Raw genomic sequence first — 22,202 nt, 5'->3', positions numbered from 1 at the left:
CATGGTGGTGGGAAAAAATGTTTGAGATGGAAGGAAAAATATCTCGCAAATGTTTTTTGCGAGTGAACCCAGGTTGGGGGAACGCAAACGTTTTTCTGAGGGAATGCAAAGGTTTTGCGAACAAACGTAAAGATTCTCGGGGGAACGCAAAACTTTTGCGAGAGAACACAAAAGCATTGAAGTATTTTTTTTCCCCCTACCATCTCATATTTTTTCCATCACCATGTCCCTTTATTGCAGGAGTGCAAAACTCAGTTCTTGGAGGCCCACAGCCCCCTGCTTTAGGGGCTCCATAAGTAAGTCTTAAAATCCTCTAAATCTTAATTGAAAATGCTAAAACACACTAACAAATAAAGATGTACAACATTAAACTGACATCACATGCTTTAGTTTATTTGTTTTATTACAACAGAAGAACCAGAGGTATACATTGGCTAAGCTTGGAGGGCCTTCGAATATTATCTCAGACAAAGGGGGACCTTGGAGGCAAAAAGGTTGAAAACCACTGCTTTATAGGACAATATTATCATGGCAGGTTTAAAGTCAACATGACATTCTTTAAAATATTATTATAATTTTTTTGTCATTTATAATTTTTTAGTGGTGCTTGAGGGTATTTAAAATGTTGTTTTATTCTATTCTAGATTTTTACATATTGTTATTTTATTTAAGTTTTAAACGTACACTGCAAAGCTAGAGTTTCATGGTTGGTTTGTGGTTAGTGGCATTGCTAAGGTGTTCCGAGCAGTTTAGCACGTTGCTGTGTGGTTTCTTATGTGTTTTCTTAGAGTAGGTTTTGGCACTTGCTATGTGAACACACACACACACACACACACACACACACACACACACACACACACACACACACACACACACACACACAAAACAATCAAAAACTTTGGCAACCGAATAACAAGAGATTTTCTATAGAAAATGTATCTGGTTGTTTAAATTACAACTCGTAACGTGGCATTAGCAACAGCTGTTAAATAAAACAATAAGCGAAATATTCTTCTTACACTGTTGGATATGCCCCATATGGTTTTGCGGAAGTATTTTGGAGGAAAATATGGTTACCATGGCAATTTTTTTTTTTTTTATCAGGGAACCGACTCTATTCCATATGACCTGTAAACGAAAATAATCGCATCTATGTTTTAGAGCGGAAAGAATTAATCCATAGCACAGAAACTTTGACATTCACATCCCCGTTCGCCATTGCAGCATCATCTGAGCCTCCGTGATGAAGGAACCAGCCAGGAGGCGGTGTCTGATCAGAGCCCAACATTAAACATATCTGACGTCTATATCTCCATCATCATCGTCGCCTCTCAATGTCAAAATAACTCTTTGCATTTCTGTGCTATAGATTTTCCTTCAAATTCGCGTTTTCCGTCTGTTAACCCTCTGAACGTCTTTGGGGATCTGAAGTTTGCCTCAGTTCGCGCAACCGGTGTGTGAACTCGATCAAACAGCCCTATTTGATCGCTGTCCAGGGGAGACACCAGGGGATTCATATGAGCGTGCCTCCGGTGATCCGACCGCCGAGCCCCCTCCCGGGGTCGCAAGGCATTTCCTTCCAAATCCAGATCGGGTTGAGCCGGGAACCCGTCCTGCTGGATTCCGGCGAGTTCAGCCTGGCGCAGGTCCGAGAGATGGCATGCTCCATCGTAGACCAGAAGGTAACACTTTCCATTTTCCCTCATGTCTCATTCATTGCCCTTCCCGTACAAACATCATAGATGTCATCCTAAATACCATTTGAAGAAATGACTGTCTGGAGTTTAGAAATAACTTTTACTTGTTACTTGCACGTTTGTTGGAAATGGGGGTTTGTCGCTTATTTTCTTTCCAAACTCACAGAATTTTAAGTTACGACGAACTTGAAAGCTTCATTTAAATATTGGCTTTTGTGTTGATATTAATATGATCTGCATTGGGTTTTGTCTGAATCTAGTCATTTAAAAGTCTGTTAGGCAGAACATAACAGGCTTAAAAAGAACTTTCAAAATAGTAAATAAGAAAAAAAAATTATGGAAAATGGCAGTAAAATAAATTCTTGTCAGACTATGAGTTTACTTCATAACCTGAAGCAGCAGAATCACACTGGTTGTTCTGCATTGTATTTTCCATTGACAGTGATGACGACATGGTGACGTTGGGTACTTATTGAACCAGTGAAGGGCTTGTACTAGCACACATCAGATTACTGCAGGCCTGCCTGTCTCTCCTAAATACATTCTTTCAAAACTATTCAGTGGATTGTGTCTAGGAGATTTTTCCTTTGTTTGTTGATATTTGGGATATCCTGTACAAATTGTCACTGTACAAATTTATGTTACATTGAGTGAACATCAGGGCAAGTAAGGAATTATTTTGGTTCACCTGACAAGATGGTTGTATAAGTTGGCCTTGAACTTCATAATTAAACATTACGTTTTAAAGCACAATGTGAGAAATTATCAGATTAAATGAATAGAAATTGCTAAACAAAACACACTACCTGCATTTTTGTTATGGAGTTGTACTATGCTTTTCTGCCATGAGATAGATATACTGCTTTGACAAAATGACACTATAACTTTATAAATATAAGTGTAAATGGCATTAAATTGTAATAGATTAAAACATATTCAGAGACTTTAAGACAAGAATACATGCAAGACAAATATTTATAGTTGTGTGTCAATTTTTGATTTCTTCTATTATTTTGGCAGATTGGTAGATCTACTTAAGTAAATTGTGAATTTTAACTTGAAATTGAGCTCTTATCCCCAGTTTCACAGAGGGCAGGCTTAAACTAGTCCCAGACTAAAATGCATATTTGAGCTGTTTTAACTGAAAGCAACTTGCCATTGTTTTGTTGCCTTGGCTTTTGGCTTGCTTAGTTGGGGACATTTAATATTCAACAATATTATTGATCTGCCTTACTTAAGGTGGACGATGACGCAATTCATCGTTTTATAAGGAAAGTTTATAAAAGCTACTTAAATGTCCTAATTGAACTAAGGCCTAATCCTGGCTTAGTCTAAGCCCTCTCTGTGAAACCGGGCCTTAAGGTAACAGGAGTGAAAATAATATCGTTTACCTACCTCAATTTTCTCCAAATCCATTTTTTTTTTTTTTCCTGGAAGAGAAAAAAGTTATTTAGCAACACCCATGTCTAAGTTGCTCTTTTCCATCCATTCCTTCTCCCAGTCAAACACAATTCATTTTTGATACGCAAGAACTGAAGTGAAGTTTCTGTGCAGTTTAATTACCCTCCTTATATGGTGTCAAGTGCATTTTGCATCTGTAGTTCTCGTGTATCATGAAGGCATCGGGTTTGAACTACGGTTTTCAGTGAATAACGACTTACAGTATTTCATTTTTTCCTCACAGAACTAACTGTGTGGCTTTAGAAGACTTAGAATATAGCGAACAAGTCATGTGGACTTTGATTTGTTACCATCCAATCTTGTATGGAAATGAGCATTCTGATAAATACCTTAAATGCTTTTCATTATGATAAATAGGATTTGTGGTTATTGTTTTTTGTGTAATGACATGGAATGGCATGAAGGAGAAAGCCACACCTGACTACCTCTCTGTGCAGTACAAGAGCATGTGAACTCACAAGTGCTTACACTAGTAATAAAGTTCAAGTCTTCTGTGTAGATTCACATTCTCAGAAATCGCATAACACAACAGTCAGATTGTCACCACCCCTTAAAATGCACATAAGATGACATCTGCACAAGTTATTAATATCTTTTGGCGAAAAGTGTTTTCTGTTTTGTAAGCACCTGTGCTGTGACATCTCCAGAATGATACTAGCTCCATAAATATTATATTACGCATTGTGTGCATCTTACAAAGTTTGTGATGAGACACTAGGTGTTGACAACAACATCATTTCCCACCACAATCAAACATTGGTTTCTTCCTGAATCTCTTTCTCTCCCTCACGGCTTCCTGTTTATTCTGTGACACAAAGTGTGGAGGTTGCAGTCTGTGTTTTAAGACATACAGGTGTTAAAATACAGAGCAGTATTTTGATAAGCACAACAACAACAAGCATCATGTGATGCTTAACAAGAAACACCTTTTTTTTTTTTTTTAGGTCTGACGTTGTCAGGATGAGTTTAGGAAAATAGAATTACTTGTTTAAATATATTTAGTAGAAAAAAACGTGAATGAGAACAACAGATCTGCAACCTGGGTGCCTTCAACGCCTTGTACACGTTCTCTTGCTCTCTTGAGCATAAGCACTCAAAGCATTTAACACTTTAAATAGTTCGATGTGAGATGTTGAATAAGTGTGTATGAGGTGAAGGTGACATTGTTGTGCAGACAGTCTCAAACAATGCTGTGCTTGTATTGTTTGGTTGTATGTGTTGGAATGTGTTAGTGGGATGGGGGGAGTTTATTTCGTTTTTATCTATCTGCCTCTCTGTGCTGTTGTGTTGTTCACATGGCAAAGAACACTTCAAAATAATTCAGACAACCCAGAGATGTCACACTTCCCTTCTTTCTTTTATCTTTTATTGTTACATTTAGGGCAAGTCTGATGTGTGACAACACATGTGTGACAATATAATCCTATAACACTAGAACTGTTGAGTTTGTTCATATGTTCAATTCCCTGTCATATTATAGGCAGATTTTGTCTTTAAAGGAATAGTGACATCATCACCATTTACTCATCCTCATGTTCTTCCAAACCTGCATGATTTTCTCTCTTCCGTGGAACACGATAGGAGTCATTTTAATAATGTACTCAAATGTCTTTTCCATGTAATAACAATAAATGGGGATTGAAGCTTTCAAGCTTCAAGAAGGACACAAAAGCACCATACAATTTCATAAAATATTCTAAATGTAGTCCATGCAACTTGGGAGCGATATTCCATTTGATAGCTTCAGATGACTTGAAATCATCGAGTCAATGAGTACTTGGTCAAATTGTTTTTGTGAAATGGATCAAATGATTCAAAGAGATCTGACTCAAAGGAAAGATTCATTCATGAATCTTACATCACCACTTCTCTCTTTACTGTTATGCAGCAAGAAAAGCTACACCCTTAGAATTAAAGTTTCTTTATTGGCATCATTAGCTGCTTTTCCATCATCAGGCCAAACCATTCTCGTTGCTGAACCGTTCCATTCCGTGGAGATCCGGTACAGATATGGTTACCTTTTCCACTCTAAAGCTGATAACAGAACGCTTTAGAATGTAATACAAATGCGTCAGTCCTTGCCTTGGCGACGCAAGAGTTTACAGACAGTATGAGATGCATATAGCGACTGCTTTATGGAGGATGATCAGATATTAATTTAAATTGTATTATTAACTTGTGTTTATTTCGCTAAATAGCACGCTTGGCCAGGTACCAAGAAACTGGTAGCTAGGCAACAGACAAGTGACCTATCCTGAGTGGCGACGTCACTACACGCATTCTACCAGCACGGTTGGCTAACCATACTGAGAATTCCAGCACGAATAATCATGGCGTGCTGAACCAAGCTGTAGTGGAAATATAACGGGAACCCTTCCTAACTGTTCTTAGAACCGCTAGGCCCGACAGTGGAAAAGTGGCTATTGGTTCCATGAAGTACCTTTAACATTCCTGAAACCTTTCCATTGCACAAAATTTTCTTTATAGTGGAAAAGGTTCTGTAGATTGTAGATAAAATATATGAAAAATATATATATTTTAAAGGGGTCCTATTATGCTTTTACATTTTTTGAACTTTAGTTCGTCTGTAATGTTGCTGTTTGAGCATAAAAAAAAAAAAAAAAGATCTGTAAGGTTACAAAGCTCAAAGTCCACTCCAAAGAGAGATATTTCATTTAACAGAATACACTTTCCAAGAACTACAACAAACAACTCGTTTGGACAACAACGCGTTTTTTCCTGGCTTTGTGAAGTCATAATGTTACTCATTTAAATAATCCCTGCCCACAGAATACGCAAAAAAGGGGACGAGCCCTGGTTGAGCTGCATTAGAGAAGACAGTGTTGTTTCTATGCAAAGAGACACTGTTTTTCCAAAATTCATTAGTTTGACCTTCCTATGGCTGATTTTAAACACTATTCCTGAACATTAGAACCCCAACATTTATCTGTGTGATGCACATTTTACAGAGAACAGCTTCCAGAACCTCAGATGAGAATTAATCATGGCTTTGTGATGACTTAATTCGATTACTGTTTATATTACCATAGTTTTCCTACAAATATCATGATTAAATGGTGTATAACATATCTAAAATTGATAAGAAAATTACAACAACAAAAAATACCACTCTGAAACGTCCTGTGAAATCCGTGCTTGAAATCTGTTCTGAATGATCCTCTTGTTTGTTAACATTCTTAAGTCTGAATCAGGCTTGAATTGGTTTGAAATGTACCCCATCCTTAATATTTACACCTGAGCAGATGAAACTCGCGGTTATTGTAATGAGCGTATCATTTCTCAAACACGCCATGCAAATCACAACACACTGGGCCAGCTAACCAATCACAGCACATTTCATATTTCGGAAGGAGTGGCTTCATCGAAACAGGAACTAAAGACATATTAAAGCCAGACTGGGGAGAGATGTGCTGTAATAATGTAAAATATGTAAAAAAAATTGTGTTTTTTGAACAATCAAGTAAGTACTCCCCAATAACAAAATGAAGACTTAAAATGGCATAATAGGACACCTTTAAGAACTATTCACTGAAAAGTTATTTGGAGAACCTAAAATGGTTCTTCTATGGCACTGCTGTGAAAACCACCTTTTTGGGGTTTGGCGAATGCCAAGATTTTCAGTTCATATTGACTGGTCTGGTCTGTTGCTCATGCTAAAGTATTCATATGACTTGAGAAGACTTTGAATATAATGCATGAGTAGTATGGGAAATTTTTAACTTTTGTCGTTTTTGGTAATTTTCAGTTCTCACTTACTTTCATTACATTGAATATATTTTTAAATCACCTTTTGTGTTCCATAAAAAAGTCAAGCGTCTTTTGAACGACATGAGGGAGAGTAATAATATCATTTAGCATAACTTTTCCTTAATGGACAAGATGTTCCACACTTAAGTTGGCCTTTGAAATCAACTTCAGTTACTACTTTGTTAATTTATTATCTGAGACAGTGCTGTAATACAGCAGAAGACAACAAATGTCTTTTGAGCTGTAAGGATCAAGGACCATCCTTGGTCAGATCACAAGAAGTCAAGAAAGGTGGAGCAAGACTGCTTGACCATGAAGCAACTGAAAGAGTGTAATAGCTTATATTGTCATTTTATGAGCAGAACAGGATATTTGCTGCATTGAAACTCTTCACAGCAGAGTCAGATGGATGGGAGGAAATTATTTAGAATTGAGTGAAAAGGATTTTCTATGATTACTCAGAATTGTCTTTGACGAAATGACAGTCATTCAAACTTGGAATGGGAAAGACAAACACTTATAAAAAACTTATTTGAAAAAAAATAAAAATAAATCACTTCATACCTTAACCAAGACATATACAACAAAAAGCAACAAAGGGCAGCAATATGACCTTATCTTAGGCAGAAATAAAAACTCTCTTTACCATCTCCTCTTCTTTCTCACATTGACAAAAGTCCTTAGTGCTATCAAGGGCCTGCTTAATAGACTGTGAATCCATTAGTGCTCTGGATTATCAGGCTTAATTAAAGTGATAGCGCCTTTGTTTGAAGTTTGCACCTTTTTGCATTACCGCTCCTCAAAGTGTTCTTATTAATCAGCGGGGCTGCCGCACTCTTCATGCTAAGCGCTAACCGATCCATTGCTCAGTCCATAGCATAGACGCGTGGCTGGCAGATGAGCATAGCTGATGACGGCTGTGTGGAACAGCTACTTGTGTTTGACGAGTGATTTCATGTCAGCCTAATGCATCCATCACGGGTCTAAAACAAGTTTAAAAAAAAGATCCTTGTATTCGTGGAGCTAAGTTTAATGGAGTCTTTCTGTAAACGCGCATAAAAGACCTGAAGTGTATTTTGCTATGTAATAGCCTCCAAAATGTAGATTTTAACGCAATTATACATTTACATTGCCTAAGACATTATATTTGAATTATCGATATTAGCTTATATGGTCATCTCACCAGCACTGTTCTTTCTATGTGAGTCTTTCTAGTTGCTTGGCAACTGATTATGATTGCCTGTGAAGTACTTATCTGAGTGCCATTATGATGACGAGAGCCATGTGTGGTGGGGTCACGCACTCACACACACACACTCACACACACTCCCACACTGGGGTAAGAGATGAGAGCTGCACATAGCCCATTGTTAAGCAGCTGTTTTGGAGAGTATTCAAAGAGCTTTCATTATCATGAGATACATGACGGTGTGCATGTGTGTACGCCTGTTTTTGAGGACCGTGGCTTCATAGCGTCTCATTCATCTTGTTTTTTTTGTTTCAACAATGTGTAGCGGTGCTGCAAAACACTCTTTGGTCTTTCAACCAGTCAGGTGGCTGAATGGATTCTTGCTGTCGTATATAATGATGTGGTTCTGGCGAAATAGTCGTGAAATGTTTCATGGGTAAGGTGGACCGATGGAGTTTTGCGCTTTCATTTAATAGCATTATTGAGAAATGGATTCTCACGCTGTCCAACATGGACATAAGAAGGAAAGTTAACAAAGAAACTTGTTAATTGCTTTCAGTAATGACATAATCACATGACTAATATAATTGAAATGACTAAAAATATGTAGTGTTTGTCTCAGTGTCAGTGCAGTTTACTGGGAGGTTACGTTGTTTTCATGGGTGTTCATGCAGGATTGGAAAACACAATTATCTCTTCAGGATAACCAAGCACAAACATGGTCATGTAGTGTTTTATTTTTTACATCCAGTCACTGAAAACGCTCTTACAAAAAGGTATACATGAGTCATTCATGTTGAACCTTAAGTATCAGCATGTACTTTACAGTCCAAGTGTCTGATTTATTAAAGCATTTAGCATCTTTGAAATTTTTGGGTCAGTGATGTGATGCTTGTTTTTGTCCAATCTATGCAATTCATAATGCATTTAATACACCTCTTCAATGATGAGCATGTTTTTAATTACTGAAATAAAATAGTGTAGGTATAAGTAACATTTCACGACATGTCAACTAACTCTCATTAGAGTATTAGTAGAATATTAGTAGACTGTCTGCTTAATATCGGCTAACACTTTATTTTGATGCTCTCCCAACAGATATTCTACTTACTATAACTTTGCAAATATATGTCAGCTTACTAACACACTTAGTCTACTTATATTCAACAAATACTCAGAGTTAGTTGACATGTAGGTGCAACGTATTGTCAAAAGAACATCAAAATAAAGTGTAATCTTTTTTAATTTAAATAAAAAAAATCCCTGTTTGGGAATTTATTTTATTTTTATTTTATTTAATGTCCATTTTACTGTAATTGTTACATGACCAACCCCATCAAAACTAATACTTTTATTCAGCAAGGATCAAAAGTGATAGACAAAAAAATAAAATAAATCAATTTCAAATAAATGCTGTTCTTTTAAACTTTCTATTCATCAATGACAAAAAAAAATGTACCACAGTTTTGACAAAAATTACAGCACTACTGTTTTTAACATTGATAATAATTAGAAATGTTTCTTGAGCACCAAATCAGCATACACTTATCAGAATGATTTCTGAAGGATCATTTTTAAAATATTTTTTTCTTATATTTTTCCTTATATGTAATTGATTAATAAAACATGTACGAGAGCGGCACATGCAACAATTAATAAATATAAACAGCTTTGATAATCTCTCTTAGGGGTCTCTACATGTTTAAACAAACTGAAATGAGTGCTAACTTCAATAAAAATGTCACTTTAACTGCTTAAGAATTTAATTGTTCTTTAATCTCATATAAAACTACTGAAAGTGGTACAGTGATTGCAGAAGAAAGCTTGGCTTACGTATTGTTTCATGATTGTTGCACCTCATGCTGTGTGAGGGAGTCCAGTTCACCTTGTCATAGGCAAAATATCGAAATTATAAAGTCAATTTAGAGGTGTACCACCCGCTAAGCCTGTCATGCTATTTTAATGATCTGCTGTAGCACCTCAAAGCCCAACAGAACTTGTGCTGTCTCCAGCCGAGTGCACTTTGCCAAGGGTTAGTTAGTGGGCATGTCTGCACCGAGGAAGAGAGCTGTAAAATACTCACTAATAAAGTGTGAACATACAGCTATTAGGGTGACAATGAGAATCTTAGCAGCCCTAAAAGAGAGCTGTAATTAGATACAGTGTGCAGTCTCATCTTATAGTGTCGCTCATCCGGATGATTCTCCACAGGATTATGCACGGAAATGTACAGTATGTGAGTGTATGTACAGTAATTGAGACCTAAACACCCTTACCATCTCAATGTTTAGGGCTTGATTTTTTTTAAATCAATGCTCTACTCCTTTTTGGCCCATCTCGTGCAAATTCTAGTAAAATTAGTCATATTTAAATCATCAGTATAGATTTAATTAAAGGCATAGTTGACCCCCAAAAAGAAAACTGTAATTACTTACACACCCTAATGTTGTTACAAACCTATATTTCTTCTTTCTTCTGTGAAACAGAAAAGAAGATATTTCTGATATATACAGTGAAATCACTTGAATCCAAAACAAATTATTGACTTTCATTGTATAGCCAAAAGAACACTGACTTATTTTTATATATATATATGTATGTATGTATATGTATGTGTATATATATATATATATATATACACACACACACACACGTACATATTCCTTTTATGTTCCACAGAAGAAAGGAAGTAATACAGGTTTGGAATGACATAAATGACAGAATTTCATTTTTGCACTCAGAAAAAAAGGTACAAAAGCTCACTGGGGTGGTACCCTTTCAAAAGGTACACCTTTGTACCTAAAGAGCGGATATTGGTACCTCAAAGGTACATATTGGTACCAAAAGTGTACATTACCTAAATGGTACATAGAACATTTTCAAGGGTACTGTGACCGTCCCGGTGACAGCTTTTGTCGGTGAACTGTCTGAAACTTGCTTGAGATCTTAATACTATATGATACCTCATATGATGAACCTTGTCTATAACATCTTGATCCAGCAGCCATGTCTTTGGCAGAACACTATGGAAGTAGAATAATGTCAAATGTTTTTGAAATAAAAAGCCTGTTGAATTGCACTACTTGAAAAAAAAAAATAGGCATTGCATTAACCATGCTTGCATTTTAATGCATTGTATTTTTAGTGCTTACATTTTTATGGGCTGAAATTCAACATGGTTGAATATTTAAGCTGTGAATATTTCAATTAAAAACATTTCAAACACCTTTTCATTATTAAAAATTCAATAATCCATATTCACCTTTCATATTTCACTTCCAAAATATTCAAACTGTTTAAAAATACAACCAATAATATTCAACAGGCAATTTTCGGTCCATTTTATTTCGCTTTGCAAATTCGCTTCCACAAATTCAGTGGTTCAAATTCGACAGTCAATTCAACATTGACGTCCAGGAACTGCAGGAAAAGCAGTAGATTGCCGAGCATACTCTCCATCTGCTGTTAGTCTACCTCACCAGCAGATGGTACAAAAGTGCATGTTGAAGACCAGCAACAGTTAGAACAAGTCATTCATTCATAAAACTCATTTACAGCAATGTAAGTGTATTTGTGATTATTATGACGGCTGTTTTATGTTAAATTCAGTGTCTTCACGGTTACTTTTCCTGTGTAGCCTACATGCATCTTTCTCTACTGTGAACGAGATTATAATGTTATTCCCCGATGCGGATATACAGATCCAATGTTACGTTTTTGAGGTTGACATATATTTCTCTTGGTTGTTTAGCTGCCTTAACTTAACACACTTTTGTACCATCTGCTGGTGAGGTAGACTAACAGCAGATGGAGAGTATGCTCGGCAATCTACTGCTTTTCCTGCAGTTCCTGGACGTCAATGTTGAATTGACTGTCGAATTTGAACCACTGAATTTGTGGAAGCGAATTTGCAAAGCGAAATAAAATGGACCGAAAATTGCCTGTTGAATATTATTGGTTGTATTTTTAAACAGTTTGAATATTTTGGAAGTGAAATATGAAAGGTGAATATGGATTATTGAATTTTTAATAATGAAAAGGTGTTTGAAATGTTTTTAATTGAAATATTCACAGCTTAAATATTCAACCATGTTGAATTTCAGCCCATAAAAATGTAAGCACTAAAAATACAATGCATTAAAATGCAAGCATGGTTAATGCAATGCCTATTTTTTTCAAGTAGTGCAATTCAACAGGCTTTTTATTTCAAAAACATTTGACATTATTCTACTTCCATAGAACACCTGGTTGTTTCCTTGTGTGCGTGTGTGTGTGTATAGGGTGTATAAATAGAGGAGCAGTGCTCCAATAGTATTGATCAGTGGTTGTTACAGCACAGCCAGCAGCTACTAACCTGCAGACTACACATGGCTCGGGCAGACCAATTGACTGATGGTGGTTTGGTTCATGCTGTCTAGGCTCATTGACTGGCTCTCTGTGAAATCTAGTATGTTTGGTGTTCTGGTAGATGTACAAAGCCATGTATTTTATTTGATAAAATACAGTGACACACAATCCTTCAGAAATCTGTTGATTTTGTACTCAAGAAACATTTATTTTATTATTATCAATGTTGAAAACATTTGTGCTGCCAAATCTATTTGTGGAAACACTGATATCTTTTTTTCAGGATTCTTCAAAAGAACAGCATTTATTTAGTAACAGTGTAGTAGTCTGAATGGCATTGCTGCTATACATGATTTAACTGAATGCACACTTTTGTTTCTTTGCACTAAATATGTGTAAAATAAATTTAAGTCAACACATTTGCTTTACATTTAAGGTAGCATGCATGATGTGTGTTGATGTGAGGAAGTATGACAGGAACTATAAGAGCTAACTGTGTCATAACATAAAAGCATCAATAGATTTAAAAATAAAATAAAATAAAATACAACTATCCCTTAAACACACAACTGTGTGCAGTCCTCAATTGGTGCTTCAGTTACAGCCTTCTTAAATAAAATAGCTACAAGTCTTCAGCCACATCTTTAAGACATGTTTTGGAAAGCATAATATTGCAAATGATATTTCTCAGTACAAAGCGTTCTCCCTTCTGGCACGTTCATACAGTTTCTCACAGCAAACTGCACTGCCAAAGTTACAACAGTGTTAAGTTCATTACACTTCACCCAACCACTCTGAATTTACTTATGGTGAAACTAATGGAATAAATCAAGATGAAACTCTGAGAACTCCTCTAGAAGTGCCAGGAATTATTGTGATGAGTCAAATGGATGAAAACACCAATGATGAAATCAGTTTTACTGTGTAAAGAAAATGAAAATAATAATAATAATAAATAAATATATATATGTTACATGGTATTGCATCTGCTTACCATTTATATACGAATGTGTACCAAATATGAGAGCATGTCAGCCAAAAGTACTGAATCCCTTTTCCTTGAGGTGCAACGCTTGACTCACTCATGCTTTGAATGCACAAAATGGCTTGCAATATTTCATGGAAACAAACCACCCTGTTCTACTGACTTTGGCACAGTGTGCACAGCTTAATCTCTTCTGCTCATAGCCTCTTGGTTATTTATCATCCTCAAAACTGATTACAAGACGAAGGTCTGTGCGTCACGGGTGTCTGTTCTTCTACTGGCATGGATTTCGTAGCCTAATATAGTTAGACATCATCACCGCATATGCGCTACTGTGGTTGTTGTCATCTTTGTTGTTGATAACCCACATCTTTAGCCTGCAATTCTCCCTGCAATTTGTGCTTGTTTTGAAGTGAAGTGTCACATAAACCACCCTGATTTTGCATCAAGTTAATATTTTGTGTTGTTTTCCCTTCACTTCCCATACGTCTTCCATAATGGAACATGTGTGAGGCATGGCTCTGATGTCAAAGGGCCGCCCTCGTACATCCCAGTGTTTGCTTTAGCTCCGTATAGGCCTATACCCTGTCGAATATGTCTACTTCCCAACATCCACTTTATTTTTAACACAAGCGAGCGCGGCCATTTTTTACCTGAATGGGCTTCCATTGTCATCCAATCCTAGTTATTTTTTTCTATACAAAACCGCTTGTTATATTCGTATTTATTTCTTATAATTTTACTTTAATGTATTGTTGTAATTATAAACACACTGGCTTGTAGTGCAAATAGTTTTAACGTTTAGTGCACATTGTTATACTTCTAGTTATTTGCCAGTGAATCGAACGCTTCACAGATTCTCAAAAAACAGCTTACTTCCACTTTTTGCTAAATATGGTGGATATGCGGAAAACATTATTTCCGAATTCATAATATTTATAAAATCATAAAAAAATTAACCCTGGGTCATTGTAAACCCTGGGTAAAAGGAATCCTGGGTTATCTTTATTCACGTTTCACACTGCTCATATTATACCCGAGGTTAACAGTTAATCCTGGGTATTCATAAGCTGTCGTTTCACACTGCACATTCCCAACGTCCTTATTTGCATATTTGATGTGTCAATGTTACTGACTGGACAAACACAGCACATGACCTGTTTACATAAAGGTTTTAGCATTGCACATCCTCATATTACACATTGTTGACTGTAATATCAAGTTTGTTTATAAAGGTAAGAATGAAACGGTCTTTTCTTCACTCCAATTGTCGTGTTTTCCATCACATTTTTCCTGTCATATACGCAGAAACCACTGTTTCCATGACTGCCCAAAGTGCGTGAATATAAGGCATGCGATTGGTTGTTGTTTGCTTAGCATCTAGTTCTAACACCATATCATTTCACACTGTACACGTTTGGCACCCCAATGCAGAGTTAACACCGCGAAAGCTCCAGAACAGGGTTTCAAAACCCTGGATAAAAGGCGGTGCTAACCCCTATTCTAAATTACAAGCGTGAAATTCTCCTACCCAGGGTTAAGCGGTGTTTAGAACGACGATAACCCGGGGTTAAGCGTAGTGTGAAAAGCCCTTATGCGATTTCAGGCATTTTGTGTGCATGTTAGGCTAACAGTAGGTTAATATATCAATGCAAAGGTTAATTGATTGCAAATCATCTAACATATCCATATGCACATCCACCAAGATATGAAAATGTATTTATACATGCTAAAGCTTAATTGTAATAGCTGTAATCCATTATGTATTTTATATGTAATATAATGCACGTATCACAATATGACAACAGGTTGATATCATTAGTTTGAGTAATTAAAGGGCTAAGGTTCTTTAGGATGTCAAAGCTTCGCTGAGAGGAAGGAACTGCGGTTTAGCGTTAAGAGCAGGGCATTGAGCCTGGTATGGCGTAGGCGAGAGGGGGTTGACAGTTAGAACAGATGATTCACTCCTTACGAGCTTTCAGAGTGCTCGCTTGCTCTTTCTCTCTGCTCGTCCATCTTTCTCCTACCCTTTTTTTCCCCAACATACCTGCCTTTTTCGACACACACAAGTGCTCGCTCCACCCTGACAACCAGCTTCAGCAACCAGTTGTTTAAAGGGAAGACAACATCCAAATTGATGCTCTTCTCGCTGCGCTAGCCTGTCATCTATAAAACACATACAGAGAGATGGCAGAAAATGACAGTCATGAAAGACCATCAAGCGAGGGGGTCTGGGCAGCTCTCTTAGAGGCAATAACAGAGTTATTGTCAGAGGATTCCACCGATCGGAGCCAGACATCTCCCAAGGGGTTAATGACAAGGATCGGTGTGTCTTTGGCTTTGATGGCTCAGACATGCAGCAGATATATGTGCATCCATTTGTGCCAAACAAATGAATAGTGCTCAATCAGGAAAGAGCCTTGGGTGTCCGCTGCCATGACAACCCACACTGTTACAGTGAGGCTGCTGTCATGGTGACCTCAAAAGCACACTTGCCTCTGTGTATCTTCATTGTGTAGCACTCATTAGAGCAAGACAAGAAGGGTAGGAATCTGCACAATTAAACTACGAAAAGAAGGAAAAGGACAAGAGATAGTCCGTCCCGCAAGTGGTGTCGAATTGAATCTAATAAACGCTGTAATGTTGTGTGAGTCTGTGTGTGGTGCTCGAATCTAATTTCCATGCTTTGGTTTGGAATGTGTGCTTGCGGTGGTATGCTTTTAAAAGGCGAGTCTACCGCCTTACTCTGTAACCGTATGATATGCTAACAGCGCGTTTTGGTGCAGTGTACATCGTGTGTGGGCGTTCGGAGGTGAGCTCCTCTGCCGGGTTGCTAAAAAATTATAGAGTCATCTCTATTTTCTCCAAACCAGTGCGCTAGAAGCATTAGCTCTGATCAAATGTTCTTTAGAGGATCTTACTATAAAATGGCACATTTGGAATTGTGAATAAATGTGACACGGCTATTCAACTGGATTGGGAACAAGGCGAACGATTAGCGTTCAATCTGTTAACCTGTAGTCTGATAATCATCATATGCTTTCACAGTCTGTTAGCATCCAGATATCTTGGATGGAGACGCTTTATAATCCCACAGTTGCTTTCTCAATGTTAGTCATTGCTGCTCGGTGTCTCTATTTAGAAATTGGATTTTTTCCACATTCGTTCACTTCCTATTCAGCTGCCATACTTTGCTTTCTGTAGATGCCTCTTTAGAAATCTCATTTGAAGCAGCTTCCTGAATTTTCGTACATTTAAATGCATACAGGAATATCAGGCACATACATACTCTCAGCTGCTATAAAGACTAAAGCTAAATTGAGCAATTTAAGAGCTGGGACCAGTTGCATAAACTTAAAGGGATGGTTTGGAGTAAAATCAACCTAGGGTCCTTTGCACCATGACCTCCAGCCAAACACCCCCCTAGAAGCTTTTTTTCCCTTGGTTGAACATTATTAAAGTTAGAGCTTATTTTGAAATACCATCCGGATGGCTTAGTGCAGGCGCTAATGGAACCTAGGATGCATCTCGTAAATTACCCCACTAATAATGCCCAGAATGGTACCAAACTTCTACAGTAGTACAAATAGGTCCTGTACTCATAAAACAAGGCATTGGAAAGTTTGTAAGTACATCAGGAGTTTATTTAAATAACACTTGCCTGACGGCTCATGCTACTGCTAACCCGGATGTCGACGTCACTTCAGTGATTTGGGAAAAGCGCGTAAAAGTCCTGGCAGAAAGCGATGCATAAGGATGTAGTGTAACAACAAATTATAATTTTTTCCGAAGTGTTGACAGCTTACTAATAATTGTTGCAAACTGGTACTACCAACAAAATATTAGTGCATTCCTGGAACTGGGCGTTGTTACACTACATTACGTCCCGCCATTTGCATACTTCTGGCTTAGATATTATATATTATATTATTCATATGCATTGTTCCTTTATGTGTGGTATTTCAGTAACTGATACTCAACAGAGAGTTCAATACCAGCATATTCTGGATGTATGAACTTGCAGAATAATGTCAATGCAGATGCAAAGTTCAAATACAAGTTCATAGTGACAGCTAGAGAAGTTTTGATTTGTGATCTCTTTGTTTGTGGTATAATAAAACCCAAGTAGCTTAGATGAGAGTACCCTTTGTGAATTGTGTAGGTTTGAATTGCCATTACCTGCAGGCCTTCTCTGCAGTGTTGCTGCAACTCAACCCAGCAGGGATCAATAGGGAATGAGGCTACTGAGCCATTTCCCCAGCGGTCTACATGGGTCAGTCAATATGTTGCTCTCTTCTTTTGACATTGGATTGATTGCGAGGCTGCTGTTTGTAAAACTGTTTAGGAGCAGTCAAAAAAGAGAAAAAAAACAAAAAAACAAAAAGCATTTAATGCTATAAATCTGTTTTTGTCATTAAGGTTTGTCCCATGAGTGATCATAATGTGTTTTCTGAGTACTGGTACTTTTTTATAACTGAATGAAAAGCTTCAGGTTTGAGAAATGGTGTCTGCAATTTGAATGTGTGGGGAGGGCTTTTAGATGCATTATATGTCTGGCATCAGTAGACAAGCATTTCATGTAAGCTAACCATCATAAACTACACACCACCCACTCAATGGAGTCCTTACTCAGTAAAAAAACCTGACAGACATAATTTTTCTTCCATCACAGTTCCCAGAATGTGGCTTCTATGGGATGTATGAAAAGATTCTTCTTTTCCGTCATGATCCAAACTCTGAGAACATTCTGCAGTTGGTGAGGTGCGCGGCTGAAATTATGGAGGGAGACCTGGTGGAAGTCGTCCTGTCAGGTAAGTGTCGTGTTCAATAGTTTTTGCTCAGCATGTAGTCATGCCCCTAGACACATATGTACATCCATCGTCTTCTTATTTGTGGTGTAACACATTGATTTATAGATCAGTTAGACAAGACACTGTGACTTTGTTGCAACGCCGCCAAAGTTTTTGCAGTCTGCCACACACCGTAGTGCGATTCCTGTGCCATTTCTGACTGTTTTTTGTCTCTTAGTCCTTCCATTTCCCACTCTGGAAAAGTTGATGCGCATCCAAGTTTTGATGCCTTACCCGGTGTGAAAACCGGAGTTGCTTTGCTGAGGAAGCGATGGAGGTATCGCATTTGACACTGCTAAAGTGTTTCTCCAAACACTTGGCAGGCCTTCCCCTCCCTTCCTCCCCCTCTCCTCCCTGTGCTATGTCAGGTAATTGAGTGAAGTCTATTCTGACGAGATAAAGCGGGGACTGACACCTCCTCTACCCCCCAGCCTCTCTACCAGGTCTGGTGTGTTTCTCTGTACAAGTGCATGTCTGTGACAAGATGAATCAGGTGATTAACACACCCAGATGCACAAATTCTCATAGACGAGCCTTTGGGAGCCCGGAGTAACACTTCTCAATGACACACTTGAAAGCTGCTTTCACTGTAAAGTAACATAGAAGAGTTTTATAACTGTCACAAAAGTAAGGTCAACGTTTATTAAATATGACACCCCCAGAGGGACCCTGTGCAATTGTCTCGTCACTTTTCTCAGAGGATTATTATAATTTCACCAGTTACTGACGCAAAAGTAAACTGCGTCTTAGTGAATCAATAGCTATGTTTCCATCCAAAGTTGCGAATTTAACTTGTGCGCAAAATGGGAATATCGCATAAAACATTTGTGAGTAAAGCACCGTTTCCATCCAGTGAGCCGAAGAGAGCAAAATTGTCACTTACTGATAAACTGGCGCTAAGTATCAATAAGAAAAATGGAAGTTGCTGCAGGAGGAGAAGCCACTGTATATAATTTTCGTATAATAAATTACTTGCACCTCAGAGCGTGTAGACGAAATGCAATATGTTATCTTGTTTCTGCATGCCTGCTGTAAGACAGTTCTGGCAGCTAATGATACCAAACCACTTTGACAGACTTCAGGCATTTCAGAATAACAAAAACAGCATTTCAGATGCTCTGCAACAAGATCGATCTGCAGTCATGGCAAAGTCACATTACTTTTTTTTTTTATGCGAATCGAGGAATTTATTCGGTAAATGGGTTGCCATTGTAGTTAATGTACATGTTTTATTGTCAAATAAAAAATGGATCCGACTCAATTGAACGCATACGTTGAATTTATGCGCATCTTGGCATTTCCATCCAGCGTTTTTATTTAATATCCCAAAATGTGCATAAAAATAGGTGGATGTAATGGTCCAGCTCATAGTTTTCCTTAACTAATTAAGTAAACTTATTATTTTACCGCACTCTAAAGCCCAAATTAATTCTTCAATTGTATTAAAGTGTAAAACCTGATTTTGCTCACCATATGGTTTTCAAAGCACAAATTGTATGCTTTGTAATTGGCCTGAATCTGAAAAAAGGTGCAACGAGCGGGCCAATAAATGCTGATCTCTCGGATTATCACTTTGACAATATCTACTACGGTAATTAAAAAGAGCAGCATTTCATGAAAATATGACCTATGCTTTCTCTGCTGGGTCTCTACCCAGTCTGTTGTGGTTCTTAAAGTCTGCTTGAAGTCTATTTTCTGCTGGATAAATTTAGAGTAACCACGGGTTGGCTCCAGTGAAGCGCGCTGACAGGATGTTTGGCTGTGCCTAGATCAACATAATTGCAACATAGAAAGTGCATGAAAATACAGGCGCTAGACAGAATGTGTGGGATTAATAACCATATGTGTATATTGATTAAGAAGTATGCATAAACTTTAGTGTGACAAAGTGATAGTGATTCCCAATCATTGTACATTTCTTGTTGCCTTTAATGTCTCAAAGAGGAATCAGAGCCCAGAGTGTGTAGGGACAGAAAACGTCCAATTTCCACCAGAAGCAAGGAAAAAAAACGACGGGAAAAACAAGTATTTGCATTAAGTCAACTCAGGATGCCTTTTCAGCATCATACTCATTTCCCTGAAGCATTTAATGACAGTTTACAGGTAGTTCAACTTGCAAACATATCTTGGCCTTTAAACAAAAGGCAAAACAATAATTTGAATGAATTGAGGTAATTTAGCTGCAGAATGGCTAATCAGATTGTATTCTACTTGAGCGTACTAGGGGAAGCCATGTTGGAGAGGAGGCAACATGCATGCGTCGAGTCAGGCAGTTCTCCCGCTGCGCTCGCCACTCAGCCGCTATTGGTCCTGTCAACATGCAGCCAACAAGAGCCAATCAAAACACTCCAACCACCCCAAAAGCTTCCCTTTCATAGTACAATTTGCAAATATAAATAAAGCTGGGTTTGTTTGGAAGAGTTTGGATGGCAATTAAAAATTGTCATATCTCTGGATTTTGCTCTGTTCTGTAAGGTTATGCTGTGGTGCATAGGTTTTTCGAGTGAGTAATTATTTTTCGAGTTCATGCTTTAAAGTGAAAATATCTGGTACAAAGATGTCATGTGGCTCTGAATCAGCTTCTTTGTCGTATTTTAAAGCTCAACCAAACTGAATCCTCAATTAATTAGTGCTTGACCACGACCCCCTCTAAAGGGACCACCATCTCTAGCCCATTAACCCTGACAGACACACAGTCTGCCCATCTGATTAGAATTCGGCAAGGCCAGAGAGCCTGCTGCCCAGGCCTTGTGGCAGTTTTGTGGAGACAGCCAGAGCATGCCAGACTGGCCATTGATAGATTGGATTTGGCCCACCCTCTCATCCATCTGCACCCCAAAGATACACATGCCTTGTGGGAGCTCGGAAGAGGATGGTTCATAAAATAAAGATATAACTCCCTCTGCAACATTTGTTTGCCTTTTTAATCATGACATGTTTACTCAGTGCTGCTGGGATTAAGAGCGAAGCAAATTCCCTCATGAAGTCGAAAGTCCAAATAATGCAAACAAAAAATGTGGTTATTTATGTCAGTTGTTATGGGAAAACAACTTTAATTATGATTTTAAGATGTAAATTGAAATGTAAGTACTTGGGATGATCTATGACTCACTTCACTTGAACAACCACAATTACACACAAATAACAGATGTCTCGGAGTTTAAGGTTGTCAAAACTTGAAGTCTCTCATCAGGTATTGCATATTCTTTAATGAATTACCAAGGATTTACATAGATGTTTTTAGCAGATACAGTTTTACCAAAGCCACTTCAAATAAAATGCACAAATCATCTTAATTGCAAGTATTAGGAATGTTAGCGGAGCATAATGAAAAAGATCAAATCAATTTTTATTTCGTAATTGTGATGTGCAATTGCGGTTGTTGAAGTGAAGTGAATCATTGATCTTCAAATGTTGCAGATTTACGCAGCTAATGAGAATACCTGAAACTATCACATATTTACAGACAAAAGACTCTTGGATGAATGTCAATCATGTATATAGTAAATGTTGAAATAACTGAAAGGATAGTATTTGGGGTAAAAGCTTGCTGTTGGGAGTAAAGTGACATGGTTATTTTGAATAATTATGTTACTTAATTGTGTGTCAAACCTCTCTCTCAACCATCCAGTTTCTTTCAGCATTTCTTTTTGCACAATTTATGTTTTTTCCATAATTAATATATAATATAATATAACAACATAATATATGTTTTAAATAATATTACTGTGCTCTTGAACAAGGGGGTCATTCATGCTATTCAGTACCCTTTAAAAGCCTGTGTTGTAATTTAAGGACATATTTTTATGAAAGTCTACAGCACAGAAATACTCTGTGGTCAAGCTCAGGCACTTTATTAATTACAAATTTGCTTATTAGCTGTGTGCCTTACAGGGTGAAAATAA

General features: G+C 37.5%; 1 protein-coding gene across 2 annotated transcripts in view; it reads left to right on the top strand.

Moving 5' to 3' along the window:
- Positions 1-865: 865 nt before the first annotated feature.
- prkd1 (protein kinase D1) overlaps positions 866-22,202 on the top strand; it is a 37,808-nt gene continuing 16,471 nt past the window's right edge. The window contains exons 1-2 of one of the 2 annotated variants that reach the window (XM_082143064.1): positions 866-1,682; positions 18,120-18,258. In XM_082143064.1, coding sequence (XP_081999190.1) covers positions 1,518-1,682; positions 18,120-18,258 — 304 coding nt within the window. In that variant the 5' untranslated portion in view covers positions 866-1,517. The remainder of the gene's footprint in view (positions 1,683-18,119; positions 18,259-22,202) is intronic. The other variant, XM_082143065.1, reaches the window with a different exon arrangement.

This window comes from Leuciscus leuciscus, assembly GCF_965113295.1.
Source record: "Leuciscus leuciscus genome assembly, chromosome: 17".
In the NCBI taxonomy this organism is placed as follows: domain Eukaryota; kingdom Metazoa; phylum Chordata; class Actinopteri; order Cypriniformes; family Leuciscidae; genus Leuciscus; species Leuciscus leuciscus.
Note: the sequence above shows the minus strand (reverse complement) of the source record. Positions and strands in the feature narration are given on the sequence as shown.